Consider the following 17,377-nt stretch of genomic DNA (forward strand, 5'->3'; position numbering starts at 1 on the left):
CCAGACTCTGTTGCACCTAACAAGCAGACCCTGAATTCCTCAGAGGAGGAGGAAGAAACAAGTCAAAATGGTGAGTTTTTTAAGGATTAGTGGATGAAAAAACAGATTTAGAAGACCTTCAATGTGCTTTTGATTGTCAAGGTGGGTTCCTTATATCTCCTAAAGATCTGTTTACTGGGAGCTGTGAACATGTGTATGAGCACATTATTGTTCTTTGTTGCCTGATACAAATGTGTCTGTTCTGTTCAAGCTTGCTATTCCAGCGCCCTCTTGTAGATTTGTAGCAAGCTAAGTTGCTGGTAAAGAATGCATAGTGTAAATTTGATAATTGAAAGTTTAATACAATCCTTTTGTTATTCCACGAAGTATCTTCAGTGTTTCTCTACTTTTTCTGCAAAGAGCAAGATTCCACTGAAAGCACCTTATTAATGCGTGAACTGAAATCTAATTGTAGTAACTCCAGCTTTAAGCTTTTTTCTTTGTTTATTTGATGTTGGGGTTTTGTTTTGTTTTGTTTTTTCTGAAGCAAAACTTCTTATTCACTCCCTTGCAGGGAAATTTCATGAAGAATATATCTATGCACCTCCAGGTAAGTAAAAGCTCAGTCTTTACTGATAGAACATTTGGTGACTAATACACTTGTTATGATGTTTTTATAAGTGTCTGAAGGATTAGATTTAATGCTGCTTTTTTCAATTAATTTTGCCTCTGCCCTCCAGATCCTGACTGTGAAACTTCAACAGTATTTAGTTCAGCAGAACCTACAGCAAACTTGGTAAGCTTTAGTCACAGTGTGTTCAGATTGGGATCCTTGAGGTGTGTGGTATTCTTCAAAGAAACTGTCTTTGGATGCAGGCTTAACATGGTAGGTGAGCAACTTATAAAAGAAAGGAATGCTGGCTTCATTTATATAGTCACCCTCCTTTTCCTTCCTGAATGGTGCGGTTTCTATCTGAGTCTGCAAGTACAGTCTAAATTGAAGTAGGTACAGTAATGATTTTCCACCTTTATCTTGCAAAGAGAAATTGTGCATTTGAGTGCTGTTTACTTTGCTTTTTCTGCTCCAGACAGCACTGACTTTTATCGTGCTACCCTTCAAGTTGCATTCCAGTTAATCTTGGTCTGCCACTGGAGAGATCTCATCTCTGATAGAACTGGCTTTGGAATTTATTTATTTTTTTAAATCTGAAACTAAATCTTCAGTCACTTGCTGGTCTACAGTGGGTGTGAAAGCAGTGTTGTGCGTGTCAGAACAAAACTGCTTTTACTTGAGCTACAAAAGATACTCTGTGTGTATAGTCATAATTAATAAATTCATCAATTACCAAAATAACTATTAATTAAATTACACATTAGTAAACAATTTCAACAGTATTTTACTCAGAAATTAATTCGAACTAATGAATAAAATAATACAAAATAAGGATGTGGTGTGTGTGCTTTGTGGCTTTTTTGCTATTTAACTGGACCATGCTTTGCTTTGGAATCCCTTCAGGAAGAAGGACCAGCCTCAATGTCGCCTCAAGAGGAAGCAGCTTCCTACAGCTATCCCCAGAAGGTATTATCTAGTACTTGATCAATTATATCTAGTACTTTATCGTGGTAGCCCTGTGGAGAGGTAGCCAGTGTGGTCAGTGTCAGTTGTGGGGGCCCCTCATAGCATCTTTCAGCAAAGAATATATCTCCCTATAAATACAAACAAAACAGAAGGCAAGAAGATGCCTTGCAGGTGTCTGCAACTCTAAACTGATATTTTCAAGCCTATTTTTAGAGAGTTTGGATAGTTAGCCACCTTTACAGCAGGGATTTTCAAAGTGCATTCACGTGAAGTGAGAATTTTTGATGTATGTGGTATTTCCTTAGTCTTTGTTAAAGCCAGTTGTAGAGGCAGTCTGCTGAATGCTCTCTTTTCCAGGTATTGGTGAACTCAGCCTCTGCAGATGTTTATACTGCTCCAGGCTTCTCTTCAGATTCTGCCTCTGCTCCAGCCAATGTTACAACAGCTCCCCCACAAACAGTAGTTCAGCCAGTCATAGTATCTCCCCTCCCTATGGGGAGGCCAGGTAAAGTGTACAGACTGCAGCTGGGGACTTGGAGTTCAAGTTTGCAGTTGTGTTTTTCCCTCCCTCCCCCCAACCGCATCCAAGAGAAATGTTAAAAGGCTCAAAAAAAAAAAAAAGAGGCATCGCTTGCTTTGGTTTAAAATGATTTAGTTGTCATTGTAATTTGGCTGCTGACTTATTATTTTGAAGGGGCAGTTGTCCCCAAATTTGCATGGAAATTGGAGGTCTCTGCTATGGGTTCCCACCTTGCCACCTTTAACCATTAATGCCAAGTGTTTTGCTAGAATGTGCTTTCCAGAAGGCAGAAGTTCATGGTTGTTCCCTTCATCTCCTGTTTCCTACAGTTAATTTTCCTCTTGAGTCGAGATACTGTTTCAGAGGCTTTGCTCTCTCTTCCGAAAGAGTCACTGGCTCTGATGGTTTAGGGTGCATACATATGTCCAGTTCATTCTTGTGCCCCATGGTTACTTCTGTACGTAGTTATTTCTGTGCAAGGAGATGAGATTTGTGATTAGTCACGTGGTGCATTTGCCACCTTAGATGCAGTATCTGCTTTGCTCTTGTGAAATGTCTGTTAGGCTTTTTTTTTCCTTTCTTGCGAAGAAGACTTCGTATCTTCTGTAACTCTTCACTTAGCATCCAAAAACCCTTCACCTTCCATTTTGCTCAGTTCTGTCTCACTTCTCTTACCCTTTTTTTTTTTCTACTCTGCATGAGGGTTTTGTCAGCACAGTTCTCAAAGCTGTCTGCTCTCTGGTGCCAACTTGCTAGTGTGTTGGATGTGTGGGCCACCTAATGAATATTTAACAGTAGTCTGGCCAAAAGTCTTTTGGCCTGACATGTCTTGAACCTTCCCCTGGTTTTGTGGGCTTACTGTCACACTTTTGATGACTTGAAGCGATTAGTCTGTTCTCTCTTGTTTTCGAGCAGACAGTTATGTAAGTGAAGTCTGGTCTTGCCTTCTAGTATGGAGAAATGATTGAAAGAGACATTTATTCTTAACTGGGACATGAATCTTGCAGATAGATGTACAGTTAAGGCTTCAGATTGGAAACTTCCCATCTGGTTTTAAAATTTCTTCTGGACATCTTTTAAAGTGATTACTAAAATGAGTTTTAGTAGAGCTTATATTTAGGGGCACTGAGGTGACACAGTGCATGCTGTATTGTGTGACTTCAGACCTTGCTCACTTGACATGTTATGGCAAAGTTGACTTTACATTGGTTTCCTTCCAATTGTAGCAGTTTCTTCAGTGCCATTCCCAGTTTATTCAGCTCCTCTTCATCCAGTGAGTGAGGTGGGAGAAGCTGGTGCTGTTCTTCCAGCTTACTCTTGTGATCCCAGTGGCAGTGATCTGCCTCGAGGTAATGATATTTTGTGCTTTTACTCCGGCTGCTTCTTAGCACATTTCTGACTTCTATTCTTCATGGAAGCTTAACAGAATACCAGTAGTGAGGAGAAACGGCTCTTTGCAGCTCACAGGGAGTGAGGAATAATATTGTAGGTGCTTTTTCTAAAAACATTTTAATTCCCAATTTTGAATAGCAATTTTGTCTGATTCTAATATGTGACTACTGCAGCTCTAGACAGCATCCTGAAGAAGATGAATGGCAAGGGAGAGGGTGCTTGGCCTATATCATACTGGTTCTTGGCAGAGTAATCATTTTTCTGATACCCAGTTAAAAAAAATATATTTAAAGTTGTGCTGTTAGAGTTCAGTGGGATATTTTGTTGTTTTTCTCTGTATGGCTCCAAGATGTCGTTCTGTGGAATTATAAGCTATGGCTAAAGTACAGAGTAATTTTGTTCCTTGGGTGCATAGCCTTGTCATATACTGTCACCTGTTTAGGTCAGTGTTTAAGGTACATTTTGGCTATTAAGCCACCAGTGTGCAGAGACCAAGCCTGCTGCTTTCACAGGCACTGCTGCCATGCTCTGCAGTAGCTCTGCTCTCTTGCCTGTGCTCTCAATTCCCAGATTTTTTAGTCTTGAATATTGTTTCCTCTTCCCTGCTGGTAGTGTCATTCTAACTGATCCTGTGCACACATCACAGTTCATGCTTTTCAGCTGTAGCTGAATGCCCTTAACTGAGGCTTTCTGCACTTGGAAGAATTGGGTGTTAAGTGTACTGACAAGAATCTGGAGTGTATGTGGATTAATAACCTCTTCAGACCCTGCCTGCAGCTCTTCAGCTCAGTCACTCCACGTAATGTTGGCCATATCCTTTTTGGCATAGACTCTAGAGATTTTAAGGATTTTAAGGTTGCTAGTTAATAAGGAATTGCATGTAGCATTTGTTGTCATACTGCTGTAGGATAATCCATATGGCCAGCAGCTTTGGAGTAGTGCAGGAGAGAGTGTGTGGGTATACTTGACCTAGAGTTCTGCATGTTTTACTAAAGATACCTGGAGGCCTAATATAGGTGGGAAGCATGACTTGTCAGCAGACTGAAGTCCTGGTTCTGGGAGGAAAACCATGCCTTAGCATTACTTGGAATGTCTGCATTTATTCCAGTTTTCATAATCTCTCGGGTCTTGTGTCAATGGCACTTAAGGCTTGTGAAATGTCTTTGTTAATATGGTGACCTCAGGAGTCCTACCTGTGCCTGGTCCCTTATATTTGAAGGAGATGTTGATAAAAGACTGCTTGATATTACTGTGGTCCAGACATTGCATTAGTGTTCAGGATTGGCCAGAGCTTCTCATCAGCACAGTAAAAAGTTTGACCTAAAATGAATTTTTTGTCAGCAGTCAACATGGTCTATGTTTTCATGTTGGGATGGGTAACTTTTTTTGGCTTAGCTATTACTTCATAAGATCTCATCTTTTACTGAAGGTTGACTTGATTTCTAGACATCTAAAAGGGGAATGTAAACAAAAACTGGTCTCCTACTGTACTGGCTTCTGTTCCAGCATTCCACAGACGTCATTATTTCCAATATCAGTTTGTCACTTCAGTCTCCTAGCTATTCCTTTGTACTGTTATCGCTGCTATGAAACAGCTGTTTCATTCACTTGTTATGCTTGTTTTGCATAGATTTGCATAAACAATTGAAGAACAAAATCGGATTTTTCTTAAAAACAACCAACTTGTTCCAAATATAGATGCAGTTTCTGCTAGATACTAATAAGTTGGCATTCATGTAAGCCTTTGGGTTATTTGTAATGTTTTACTGACTGTGATCAGTGTTACAGCCAGATCACCAACACTTCCAGGACTGAGTAGATGTAAGGAAGGATCTGTGTGCACTTCCTGAAATAGTGGGTTGTTGTCTTGATCAGACATGCTGAGCAGTAAAGGAATTGAGAATTGGCAGCAGTGACAGAAGAACAAAAACTTGTGCATTTCTGTGCCTACCTGCAGCAGAATGTGACATACAGTACCATAGAGGAACAGAGCTGGGAAAGCGTGTGTGGAGGAGACAGGGGCACAGGGAAGCACTGTGGAGCCAAGGCCCTGGTCTAGGGGAGGGTGGGTAGGTGGTGTGAAGATGGAATACGTGGAATTGGTGGCTTGCTCTTCCTCAGCCTTCTAAAACAAATCTGTATCATTATCTAAGAAATCAGTTTTTCTCATGCACAGTTCCAGAATTGCATCATAGTATTAAACACCTGCTCTCTTGGATTTTTTCCTTTCAATGGTCAACTTCAGAGGTTTAAAACTGCTTTGCTGTTTTCGGACAGTTGAAAGTGTGTTGCCAAGTTCAAAACCCTGTTGTTCTTGAAGAGGGTTTTCAAAGTTCCTCCACACTTCTGGAATTGTTTCTCAGCATATCGTGTACTTGTCTGGAGACAAATGATTCAGTCCATGGAACACAGAAGTAAAAGACTACTTGCAAGAAAGCAGGGAACTGAATCCCCTTGTGAGGAACAGGAAGGAAGGAATATATTCCTTATCCCTTCCTACCCGCCTCCGTTTTCTAACTTGATATAAGAACTGGGGGGACCCCCAAAACTAGGTGAGAAGGTCTTAGGATCTCTGCATGTGTTGTCCCCATTGACATGTCTCTGTACCCATTGCTCAACAAAGCAGCCCAGGAAGGGTGTTCATATGTTTGCAGTGTCTCTAAGAGCGGTGGGGGTGACTTGTCACTGAGGGGGGTATGAGAAGGCTGCTCCTGCCTGTCTGCGTGCTTCCAAACCCTTTTCCATTTCTGAAGGGAGGGCTTTTAGTGGTTAACTTAATTTAGGTATTCATAATCAAAGTCTTACTTGAGAAAATGCTGCTGCTTCTAAAAACCCAGCCTGAACAGGAAGCCAGAACTGCTTAGACAATGGAGACTTGTAACAACACTGACAGTTACCACTTGGGTAATCAAGATGATTAAACCAAAATTAAGCTAATGTAGTCATTAAAGTTAAATTAGTTGGTCAGACAAATGTTCTACTATTGCATGAACATCTACCTGGAATAAGTTAAAAAGATACACCAGTTTTAAGAACTATTTATATTCAAGACACATTCTTTACCCTTGAAACTTTATAGAAAAAGTAGTGCTAAAATGCTCTTATTAAGTAAGAGTAACTTAAAATAAAATGTTCTTAATGTGTGTAAATTGCATTTGCCTCTCGGTTTATACTCCTCTGCTCTTTAATGTCATATCCTTTAATTTCAGATACAAAGGTCTTGCGGTACTATTTTAACCTGGGATTGCAAGTAAGTGCTTTGAAAGTGAGTGTAGTAAATTACCTGTAAAAACTGCTGGTTTTCTTGACAAAAGTACTGTTGTATTTAAGACTACAAGTGTGCTAAATGTGCATCCTGTGCATTTGACTATGAATACATATAGGTTTGCTTGCTGGAGGTTAGTGTGGCTCAGGAAGTGAAGCCCTAACTCAAAATATGAAGCATGCTGTATCTGTGTTTAGCTGTTCTACTCTGGGTTGTGATGGCGTTTTGTTTGGTTGATTTTTTTGGGGTTTTTTGTTTTGCTTTTTTTTTTGCAGAGGATGGTGGATAAATATTATTCTTTCATGAAGATAAGGGGACTAATCTGGGCCATTCTTAAGAAGATTTTTGTTCTTAGACAAGACATCAAAGACCACTTAGAGATGTGTGGTTTGAGTCTTCTAGGACTTGTACAGCTGTGTTCAGGCTAGTTAGCACCATTTCTGTGTGTTCTGGAAACTCTTGCTCTGCTGGAGAGTTCTCCCTGTACCAGTGGTCATATGTAGTGTCAGTGCTGCTGCTCAGGGAAGTAAAAGAAGTCATCTGAGCTGTTTCAATTGAAGAAATAGGGAAGCTGTCTTGGAATGTGATAGAGTCAATTAGTGGGAATCTTTGTCTCTGTAAAGATTTTTTACACAAGTGGAACTGAGCTGGATATTGCTGCGGGTATTGCAGTATTTATTTTGGTAAGCTGTTTTGTTGCTGTACTTTGGTGTGTGTAGTGTTTTAAGGGGCTAGGAAGGAAAAAATGCACTTCTTCCTAACTTTGGATCTGGTGATTTGGAGGAGGGATAGAGAATATGTGGTTACATGCATGACTTTGTCTGTCTTTTTTTTTTTTTTTTTTTTTTACCCCTGCCCCTCTCCTCGCAGTATTACCATCAGAGCTGTTGGCCTTCCGTGATGTATGTACAGCCAGTGCTGCCTCCATCTCCAGTTGAAGTTTATCCAGCATATGCCGAGCCAGCTCCTGTCTTAGATCAGTCAGTACCTCAGCTCCTCACCGATGCTGGGCGAACTGAAGTCCACCAGGTTCCTTTGGAAGCACCTGCAAATGGTAAGTTTTGAGTGTAAGACCATACTGACAGCAAGTGAGAGGTGAAGGAGTAGGTTTTCAGAATGCAGCTCCTCATTAGGAGCTGCTTGCCTGCTGCTTTGCAGTCAGGTAGGAAGCATGAGGTAGGGAGGACCCAGTGTAAGCCTTGTATAAGAGCTTATCATGAGTTCCTCGGCCATTGTGGGGCTGCTTACAGTATGTCAGTGTCACTGGTGTGGCCCCCAGTATGGGCTTTCTAAATCTATGAAAAGGAAGAATCACAGAATAGTTAGGGTTGGAAGGGACCTCTGGAGATCATGTAGTCCAACCTCCTGCCAAGGCAGGATCATCTAGAGCAGGTGACACAAGAATGTGTCCAGGTGGGGTTGAATGTGTCCAGAGGGGAAGACTCCATGCCCTCTCTGGACACCTATTCCAGTGCTCTGCCACCTCGATGTAAAGGCATCCTTCCTCATGTTGGGGTGGAATTTCCTGTGTTTTAGCTTATGGCCATTACTCCTTGTCCTGTCTTTGGGCATCACTGAAAAAAGCCTGGGAACATCCTTTTGACACCTGCCTTGGAGATACTTATATGCGTTAATAAGGTCCCCTCTCAGTCTTCTCTTTAGACTAAACAGGCCCAGCTTCCTAGTGAGTAATCCTGTCTAGGCCTGTACTAGGTACACTAACTTTAACTTGGGAGAACCTTTTTTCTACAGCTGCAAAGAAATCCCTTTGCTTGCTGATGAGCAAATAAGGGTCAAAGAAGAATGCTTGTATTTAAAGGGAAGGAGACAGTTGAGTTTTGGCAAGCACTAAACATCACTAGTTCATGGGAAGATGTTGCAAACCTTGATTTTAGGCTCAGCATGCTGAGCTGTTAGCCCTTGAAGTAGTTCTTATTGGTAGCTGCCTCTCTTGCTGTGTGTAAACTTTTACAGTGAAACTTAATTTCATCTAGCAGCTTTGTAACAAGCTTGTAGATGCACTGTTCTTGAAGAGGGTTTAGCGAGAAGATAAGCAAATTGTCCCACTTAGATCCCAAAATGATTTTGACCTGTCTGTTAGGCATATGGGCATAAAACTGTCATGTAAATGGATTTTCCCTTTTGGCCACTGAAGTAATGCTATGTTCATGGTAGTGAAGGTCTGCATAAACAGGCCGTAAATATGGTTAAAATGTGTAAGTGTTTATTTTGTTCTGATTTTAAGGTAACTTTCAAAATGCAGATCCTCCACCCCTGTCCTATGGCCCAGTGTATTACCCAGTGATGCCAGACCCATTCAGCCACCAGTCTCTGCCTGGGTTTGACTCTGCAGTGCCTGCCTATCACTATATCAGTGCCTGGCATCCAGTAAATCCTCCGTATGGAAGTTCACCACAAATGGTTAATGCTGTAAGTTCAGGACCACTACATCACGTCAACTATATTGTCTCACCTAACCCTGCACCTCAGGACACGCCTCAAGGAATGTAAATCTGGGAGCTGGAAGCTCATTCTTGGTTTCTTTGTTGTTTGTCAGCTATTGCTAATATTCTGTTGTAAATGTTACTCTCTCTTAGTGGCTGAGGCAGTTGATCAAACTGCATGCAAATTTCATGTTTCTCTTTAGGTTTATGCTATTGATAGTTGACAAGATGTTTTAGTTGAGTAGGGAAGCATAGGAAAAAAGTATGTACAGACTATAGTGCAGGGAACACAGCTTGACTGTGACTACATAAAGTACTAAAGGCTTGTTGTGTTACGTGTCTGAGTGGTTGCACAGAACACTTAAACACCTGATCGTTGTTGAAGCACTGAAATAAGGTGCTATTACAAGTACAGATAAAAACTGGGCACAGGGTTGTTAGAGGGTGAAAATGTTTAAAATAAAATGGTTTTCTCAGATTTCACAAAATAAAGCTTCTTTGCCACTAGTGGTCACATACGTGTAATAGCTGTATTTCCTCTGTCTGCCTCATGCTCTGTAGGTTTCATGACTGTGAAAAGTGTAAGAATGTTCTGATCTGTTGTATATTGTTGTGTATTTGTACAATTTGTTTTGTGAAAGCAGTTGCACATATGGTGGTAGTCTTGGTGTTTAATTTGCACTGACAGCACAAAATAAAAGCATTGAACACATGAAAATGCGTGGTCATTTGTTCCTGGCAGGTCACGTTAGTTATCCCACAGCCTGGACCAAAGAAATGTAGTTGTGTGGGATAAGGCTGCTGCTCCAGCTCTCTATGAGAAAGTAGCAAAAGCTTTCAGAATAAGAGTGGAGTCATTCCTGGTAATTGCACCTTTTCCCCTTTAAACTTAGGAGATCTGCCCGATTTACAAACAGGCACAACATGGTTTCTTGTGGCTCTGCAAAAATGTGTTAAAATTGAGCCTCAAAACCGAGGTGGAAGTGCAGCTAGTGGTGATTTTTAACCTCATTTTTTGTTCTTGAAGCTCATACAGCCTTAGCTGCCATCAGATGCAGTGTGTGAACAAGTAGTGTCAGTATGGGTTTGTAGTAGGGAATGGAGAGGAGCCTCAAGGGTAGAAGAAGCTCTAACTTTATGAAATTGAAGGAGGGGATGACACTGCTTTTCCTACTTCACTAGTAAGTTATGAACAAAGGATATACAAACATGCAGCCCTGGAGCATCATGGTGGCTCAGCTCTGTCCTGGAGTAACAAACAAGGGCACAAGTGCAGGTTATGTCATCTCAGTGCCAGAGGCCCTGAAAAACAGCAAAGACTTGTTTTAACAAGTCTTCTTGATTTCCACATGACTTAAGCATTTGAGTGTCTGAGCCTGATTCTAAAAGCCATGGCTGCCAGGTCTGGTAGGGAATTGGAGTCCTCCAAATCCAATTACAGCCTGCTTTCTAGGTAAGGAGGTGTTAGTGGCACAATTGCCATTTAACAAAATATAAATCTATGGGCCCATCCTACTGTCTAGTGATTTTTTTTAAAAAAATTTTTTTTTTATTATTTTTCCATTGTCTATAGGTAAGCGGTGGTGAAAAGGGGATTTAACTGCAGCATTGGGAGGGGGAATATATTTCCTTTAGTATCCCTTTGAAGTAAGTATCTAAGCAAAACATACTGAGGGACAGTGACTCCTTGCAGTTTTGTCTTACATTGTTGCAGCACTTTTGGTATTGATATTGTATCCTTAAAACTCTTCCTTAAGAGAAGGTAATGTAATCCTCTGTTGGAAGGATTGCAAGCTCAGCCTTTGGTTTATTTCTTCCAATCTCTAATTGCTGTACCTGTAACTTGGCAATTTAATAACAGCTTTTCAAAATGGAGCAGCCAGGTAAAAAGTCAAAGCATGGTGAAAATGACCTCTGAATAGCTAATTTGATTATGAGCTGCTGTGCTGTTTAGAGAGAAAAAAAGGAATAAAAGATGCACACAATTATTTACAAAGTAATTGGCAGCAGTTAGGACCTTGGCCTTCGTATTTTTGACTCTGGAGGAGCACTCTGCTTGCACAGATGTTTTTTTGAGAAGATACCACACGGTTTTTTGCCTCCTTTCTCTGCAAAAACCTTCACTAGACTAACCTCTTAAAAGGAACCAGTAAAGCCTATGATTTATTTTACGAACTTTAAAGCAGCACAGACTTAAGTAGTACAGTCTCCATGCTGGAGTCATCAAGTGTGTTTCCACCTCAGTCACAGGTGCCATCTGTCATATCCCAAACAGTTGCTGTCAAGCACTGAAGGGAATATCTTCCACTTTCAGGCTTTAGCTATGAATAATGCCTCCTTCCTTGCACTGTCACTGAGACAGCCTTGCTTTTCTCTACACAAATGGTTATCACAGCAAAGTGTTGATGTTTTATCTTCTGGTATGAGTCTGTCTCTTGAAGTCAACTTTTTTTTTTTAATTAGAAAAACTGACTGATAATTCTGGTACATAGTCCTGGCTTTGGCATGGTTTTTCTTACCCATCTGGTACCTGCATTATTCAGCTTCAGCTGTGGCTATCATGGCCTTATTGGCCACTTTGATAAGCATGAAAATTACATTAGTTGATATAACATATGTAGTATGTGAACAGTTAACTTGTTTATGGATTAGAGAGGTATTTTTGTGGCTTGATACATGGATGTTTTGCCAGGGCTGTTAAGGCTCAAAATCGACTTTTTGTGCTAGCAAGTAGGGGCTGTGGGAAACAGTTAGCAGTGGTGTCATGGGGCTGGTTGATGAATGGTCTCTGTGGATAATGTTGCCTTTTTATTAACAGTAAAAGAGCTTAGAATGGTACTGAATGCTGGAGTCTTTTATTTTCAATTCTGTTTTCCAGAGCTGTGTTGCAATACAACAGCTCTGCATCACTTGACTGAAACAGTTGCCAAAAAGCCACAGCTCTACCTAAAACACAGCTAACCTGCTTTGTACTTCAGTCATTTCCTCCTCAGCTAGAGCTTGCCAGGTCTGGCTGCAGCATCCCTGTGCTAACAATATTCCTAGTTCTGTGCTGGAGTGTTCCAGGGCCTAATCACTCCAGAACAGCTGCCTTTTCAGACACTAAGATAATTCACATCAAAATGACACTGAGTTCTGGGAGTTGGTTTGGGAGGTTATTTTTTTGGTTGGGGTGTGTGCATATGTGTGGTCTATGGCTCCCAAGATGTGGGCTCAGCATGTTTGGGTTTTTCGTGGGGAATCCAGTGTCAGCCTGATGATCTTGCAGACCTCTTTAGTTTGGCACGTTTGATTATTGCTGCTACAGCTTGGTACCAGAACAATGCTCTGGGTTTTTCATGCCCACCAGAATTGCTGTGAAAGTGGGTATTGGGATATAGCTTGAAGCCATAACCATGTTTTATCATTAATTAGAAGGATGAAAAAAATCCATGAGCATTGATTTCTATTTGGAACATTTTTTTCCTTCAGATCAAAGTTTTAAAATTTGTGTTTTCTGTCTTTATTGGGCTACTAGAAGTATGTTGCCTCATAATGAATTTTTAAAGCAAGGATTTGATCCAGGAATGTGTTTTCTCATTTTTCTTTTTTTTTTTTTTGTGGATGACTTTTCAGCCTTGTAAAGGGAGAAGAGTTGTGCAGCCAAGTCTGCAGTAGTCATGCTTGCCACCTCCTTTTCTTCACTATGTTTTTACAGATGAAAGGACTGGGCTCAAACTGAATTAACACTTGAGGGCTGTGCAGGAAGGAGCCATGGACTGGCAGCACCACAGTGTGCTCTCCTTACATGTGAGCACTTCTGGTTTCACAGTCCTTGTAACCAGCTGCAGAGCCAAACCTCTCCTTAGTGACAGGGTGAGAGGATATGGCCTCAAGATGTGCCAGAGGAGGTTCAGGCTGGACACCAGGAGGAATTTCTTCATGCAAAGGGTTGTTAAACATTGGAATGGACTGGCCAGAAAGATGAGTGGAGTCACCATCCCTGGAAATGTTCATGAAACAACTGGACATGGCACTTAGTGCTCAGGTCTAGCTGATGTTGTGATGGGTCACCGGTTGCATTCCATCTCGGTGGTCTCTTCCAACCTAAATGTCTCTGATTCTTCTGAAAGCACAGGATGAATGAAGTGGTGATCAGCCCCAGGTCTTGTGCTTTGGGCTGGGACTTTCTTGTGCTTTAAAGCATTTCAGTCTCTCTAAAGTGCTGCAAAATCTTTTTGCTCTCAGCAGGAGCAGTCTCCAGTCTGACTGCAATTGCCTGCGTGATGCCAGGCACCAGAGTGATCTGTTGTCTGAGCACCAGTCACTATGCAGGTAACAGCCTGGTGTTTTGGCGGAGTGCTGAGGTCTTGCACCAAAGGACATGCCAGGCCTGTGCCCTGTTGCAGTCAGGCTGTGAGCATTGCCCTCCCATGTGTGCCCCATGGCCTTGTCCCGTGCTTCACAGCCAGAGCAGCACCAGTCCTGCCTGAACAGCCACCACACTACTGCTGTTCAGCAGTCCTTCTGATGTCTTTTGAATTGTAAAATCCATCTGTTATTGAAGATAAGTATTATAAATACTGCAGAGAGACCATGCTGATTCTGCCTGTCAACAGCATTAGCCTGCTAGCCCCTGCTATTGCTCCTGTGCCATTTTCCCTTTGGTTACATATGAACGCCAAAACAGTTCCTACAGCAAGTTGTTTTTCTAGCTCAGTCGGTTGGTTTTGGGGTTTTTTTTATTCTTAGCTTCCGTTTCTCTCTGCAGTCCTGCTGGAGACCTTTCATAAAATTACACCATCAAAGGCTGCATTATATATAGAAGTTATTCAACATATAAATCCAGACCCAGACTTCCAAGTAACTGCTTTTTTTTCATAAGAGAGGAAGATAAAACCATTGAACCAGGACTTTATAGCTTTGAAATAAGATCAGAGATTAAATTTTGCAGGGCAGGCCTGTATCTAGAAGTACCTACCCTTGATCGAGCTCTGCTGCTTACCAGATTTCCCAGTCAGCTGAGCTGCAGCACATATGAAATAGCTCAGACAGTATGAGCCACAGGCTCAGAGCACAAACTAGGTACTGACTGCAGCTCAGCCCTCTCTGCAAGTGGGGCAATCTGCAGCACTAGGAGCACATGCCTGAGGCCTGATGGGGGGGGTTATGTGTTAGGCTCAGTTTAGAGCAATACTTTTTTTCCAGATGCTAAATCTTGTCTTCCTTGAAGCAGGTCAACATTTTGCTACTAGCTTTGAGGTGCTGAGGCTTACCCCAGGGTAAGTGTCAGTCTGTCCTCATAGCTGTGGTGGCTGCTTGTCTTTGTTGTGTCCGAGAAAATTGTCATTTAAAACAGTGGAATATCCTCTTATGATAAAATTAATGGACCAACTCCCTCTACCCTCTTCATGTGTTTTTCCTGTTCCCTACCTTGCCTGTTTGCATTCTCCAATCAAATGTAAACCTGTGGTTTCTGCCTCTTTTTAGACCAGTGCTTTGTTAATATTTGTCATAGTTGAAAGCAAAAAATGTTTATTTTGATGTTTCTGATGATTATTGAGTGTGTGATTGTATTACTTTTCAGAAAGTGCAAGTAAGAGGAGATAGAATACTCTGCAAAGCTTCTTCACAGAATCGCAGAATGGGTCAGGTTGGAAGGGACCATGGTGGGTCATCTGGTCCCACCTCCCTGCTCAAGCAGGGCCCTCCTAGAGCACATGGCACAGCATTGTGTCCAGATGGTTCTGGAATATCTACGGTGAGGGAGAATTCATGACCAGCCTGGGCAATCTGTTCCAGTACAGGCCCCCCCTTGCCTCCCACCTCCCTTTCTGGTTAGTTCTGGTATTTTCTGGGGTGTGGAAGGGGTGAAAGTCACTTGCAAGTTCAATCCCTGTTTCTGAAATAGGAAGAACAACTGAGGATTCATGATGCCTTAACTTTGAACTTATTCAGGCTTTCTGATATGAGTGAGAATGTGCACATCCAGCTCCAGAAAGTCCTTTCCTATTTAAAAGTAGCCTTATGTCTTTTTGTGGGTGTTTCAAGTTCCGTAGCTGTAGATCACTGAGCTCCTGAGTTTTGCTGCAGCTTTTGCCATGGACTGTGTTAAGTTTCTTTGTGTGTCCATATTGTCTCCCTTGTGCAAGGAAACCCTTATTTTGCTGGAGTCTAGACCAAAAGGCTCTGGTCATTGATGGAAACCTTTGGAATGCATCTCCAGGACTTTAATGAGATTTGCTGGGAGGACAGCTTTCCATGAGCAAATTATGTTAATACAGTTATATATTGTTGCTTAATGACTCTCTTACACTATTAGCTATATTGTTATATTCCAGTATGGTCAATGTAGTTGTTTTGGTCTAAGGATATCTTTGGGTAGCAAATTAAAATGAAATTACACTTAGATACTTTGTACAGGAGTAATTGCATTCATGCAGTGCACTTTATTTACCAACACTTCTAGTGGTTTGCTGTTTTCTGTTGTAGCCAGGATATAATAAATATTTTGGGGTTGTGAGTTCCCCCTCCCCCAAGTGTTGTTCAGCTCTTGCCCATGAACACTTGCTCAAATTTGGGTGGCCAACTTCACTGGAGGTAAGCACTGACATGTCTTTTTTATGAAAATACCAATAAAGTCTCTATAGAATCGAAGCCCTTAAATGCTCCTCTGTCCACTGACAGCCCTTGAGAAGTTCATGCCAAACATATTTTTAAAAAACTATTACATGTCAGATCTGTTGCTGTTCATAAATGTTTATTATCAATAGGCAGCTGGAAATGTTACATCTGAAAAGGTAGAAACACCTTGATTTTCAATAGGCTTACATTTTTGGGAAAAAAAAATTAAATGCTTGTAATTTTTTTTCAGTTTACAGTTAAGCTAAAAATACACATAAAATAAATAATTTTATTTATTATGTACATTGTTTCATTTTTTACAGGTTATACGAGGGGATGACATGGAGTCTGCACTACGGACAGAAGAGATGCAAGTAGAAAAGTTCATAAAACTAAGCGTTTGTTTTTGCTTTTTGCTCTTGTCCTTTTCTCCCCCTTTTCTCAGGGGTGGTTGTTATCACTCAACTGGCAAATGCTGAGGTCCCCCACTCTGTCTTTACACAAGCAAATTCTTACAACTAAAAGCCCCTTTGCCTGGAAAAGGCCATTGAGTTTGTGTCCAAAACTAAACTAAAGAACAAGAAGGGAAAAAAAGCCTCACCTTTTCATCCCATGAAGCAAAATGGCATTTTAAGATATGTTGGTATGAAACCGTTCCTGTGGTAGCTTTTTTGAAATGAAGATTTAATTTGATATTAAAACTTGATTACTAAAAAACCTGTTTTCAGAGCCAGCCCAGGTCTCTAGGGCTCCCCATATAGAAAATAGAGTATTTAAGCAGGTGCTACTATCTTTTGCTTCTCAAAGATCCTTAGCCCTCTAGTTCCCAGACCCACCTTATAAACACATTCAGTAGTTTTTAAATAACTGTACAATACCCAAAAAATAGCGAGACCAAAAGGTGCCCCCTTGCTGAAAAAACAGCTATTTATAGTCAAAAGGCATTTCACTCTGTTGGCTAAAGGTATCACAGTGTTCTGTTAGCTAATGTGCTGAAAAGCCAGCTCCTTGATAGATCACATCTTGGTCCTAGGCACAACATCTCTGCTGGCTTAGGACTTACTGCTGATATGGAAATGCTTTAAGTGGGAGAAGGAAATTAAAAAATTCCCAAAATAAACAAAATAAGCCATGCCGACAGAGGACGTGGTGGCCAGGGGGCATGGGCTGCACTGGTGTCTGCAGCTGGTGAGTACTGAGTGAGAGGGCTCTGTCTGTGTGACCCTGCCTTGGCAGGGGGTTGGACTAGATGATCTCCAGAGGTCCCTTCTAACCCAAACCATTTTGTGATTCTGTATGTATAGAATGAACTGCAGGAACACTTTGGCTACTCAAATTACAGATGGTTTGAGCTTGGTTAGGGGATTCTATTGCTGTTACAGTTGGGGAGGTTTGTTTTGCTTTGCACACCTTAAAAAAAACCAGCAGGTAAAATGGTTTGCCTGAAGCATAAAATACTATCAAACTCTTGGAAGATAAGAATCAAACACTTGTACTTTTCAAATAATACCTTTTTTAGGCAAAACATGTTTTCTTTTTAGAACAATGGTTCTTGGTCATTAACTGACTCCAGAGCAGTAGTTGTTCTGGGTAGG

At 41.2% G+C, this 17,377-nt stretch overlaps 1 protein-coding gene across 1 annotated transcript in view; it reads left to right on the plus strand.

Moving 5' to 3' along the window:
- The window catches only part of LOC103803640 (putative bifunctional UDP-N-acetylglucosamine transferase and deubiquitinase ALG13), a gene marked incomplete at its 5' end in the record, with an annotated part of 22,714 nt that extends 13,468 nt beyond the window's left edge, over nt 1–9,246 (plus strand). Inside the window, 8 exons of the mRNA XM_009076209.1 lie at nt 5–70; nt 554–589; nt 720–775; nt 1,916–2,063; nt 3,305–3,427; nt 6,680–6,720; nt 7,606–7,789; nt 8,981–9,246. Of these exons, the coding sequence (XP_009074457.1) occupies nt 5–70; nt 554–589; nt 720–775; nt 1,916–2,063; nt 3,305–3,427; nt 6,680–6,720; nt 7,606–7,789; nt 8,981–9,246 (920 nt within the window). The remainder of the gene's footprint in view (nt 1–4; nt 71–553; nt 590–719; nt 776–1,915; nt 2,064–3,304; nt 3,428–6,679; nt 6,721–7,605; nt 7,790–8,980) is intronic.
- Between the last annotated feature and the right edge of the window lie 8,131 nt (nt 9,247–17,377).

This window comes from Acanthisitta chloris, unplaced genomic scaffold, assembly GCF_000695815.1.
Source record: "Acanthisitta chloris isolate BGI_N310 unplaced genomic scaffold, ASM69581v1 scaffold15936, whole genome shotgun sequence".
Classification (NCBI taxonomy): domain Eukaryota; kingdom Metazoa; phylum Chordata; class Aves; order Passeriformes; family Acanthisittidae; genus Acanthisitta; species Acanthisitta chloris.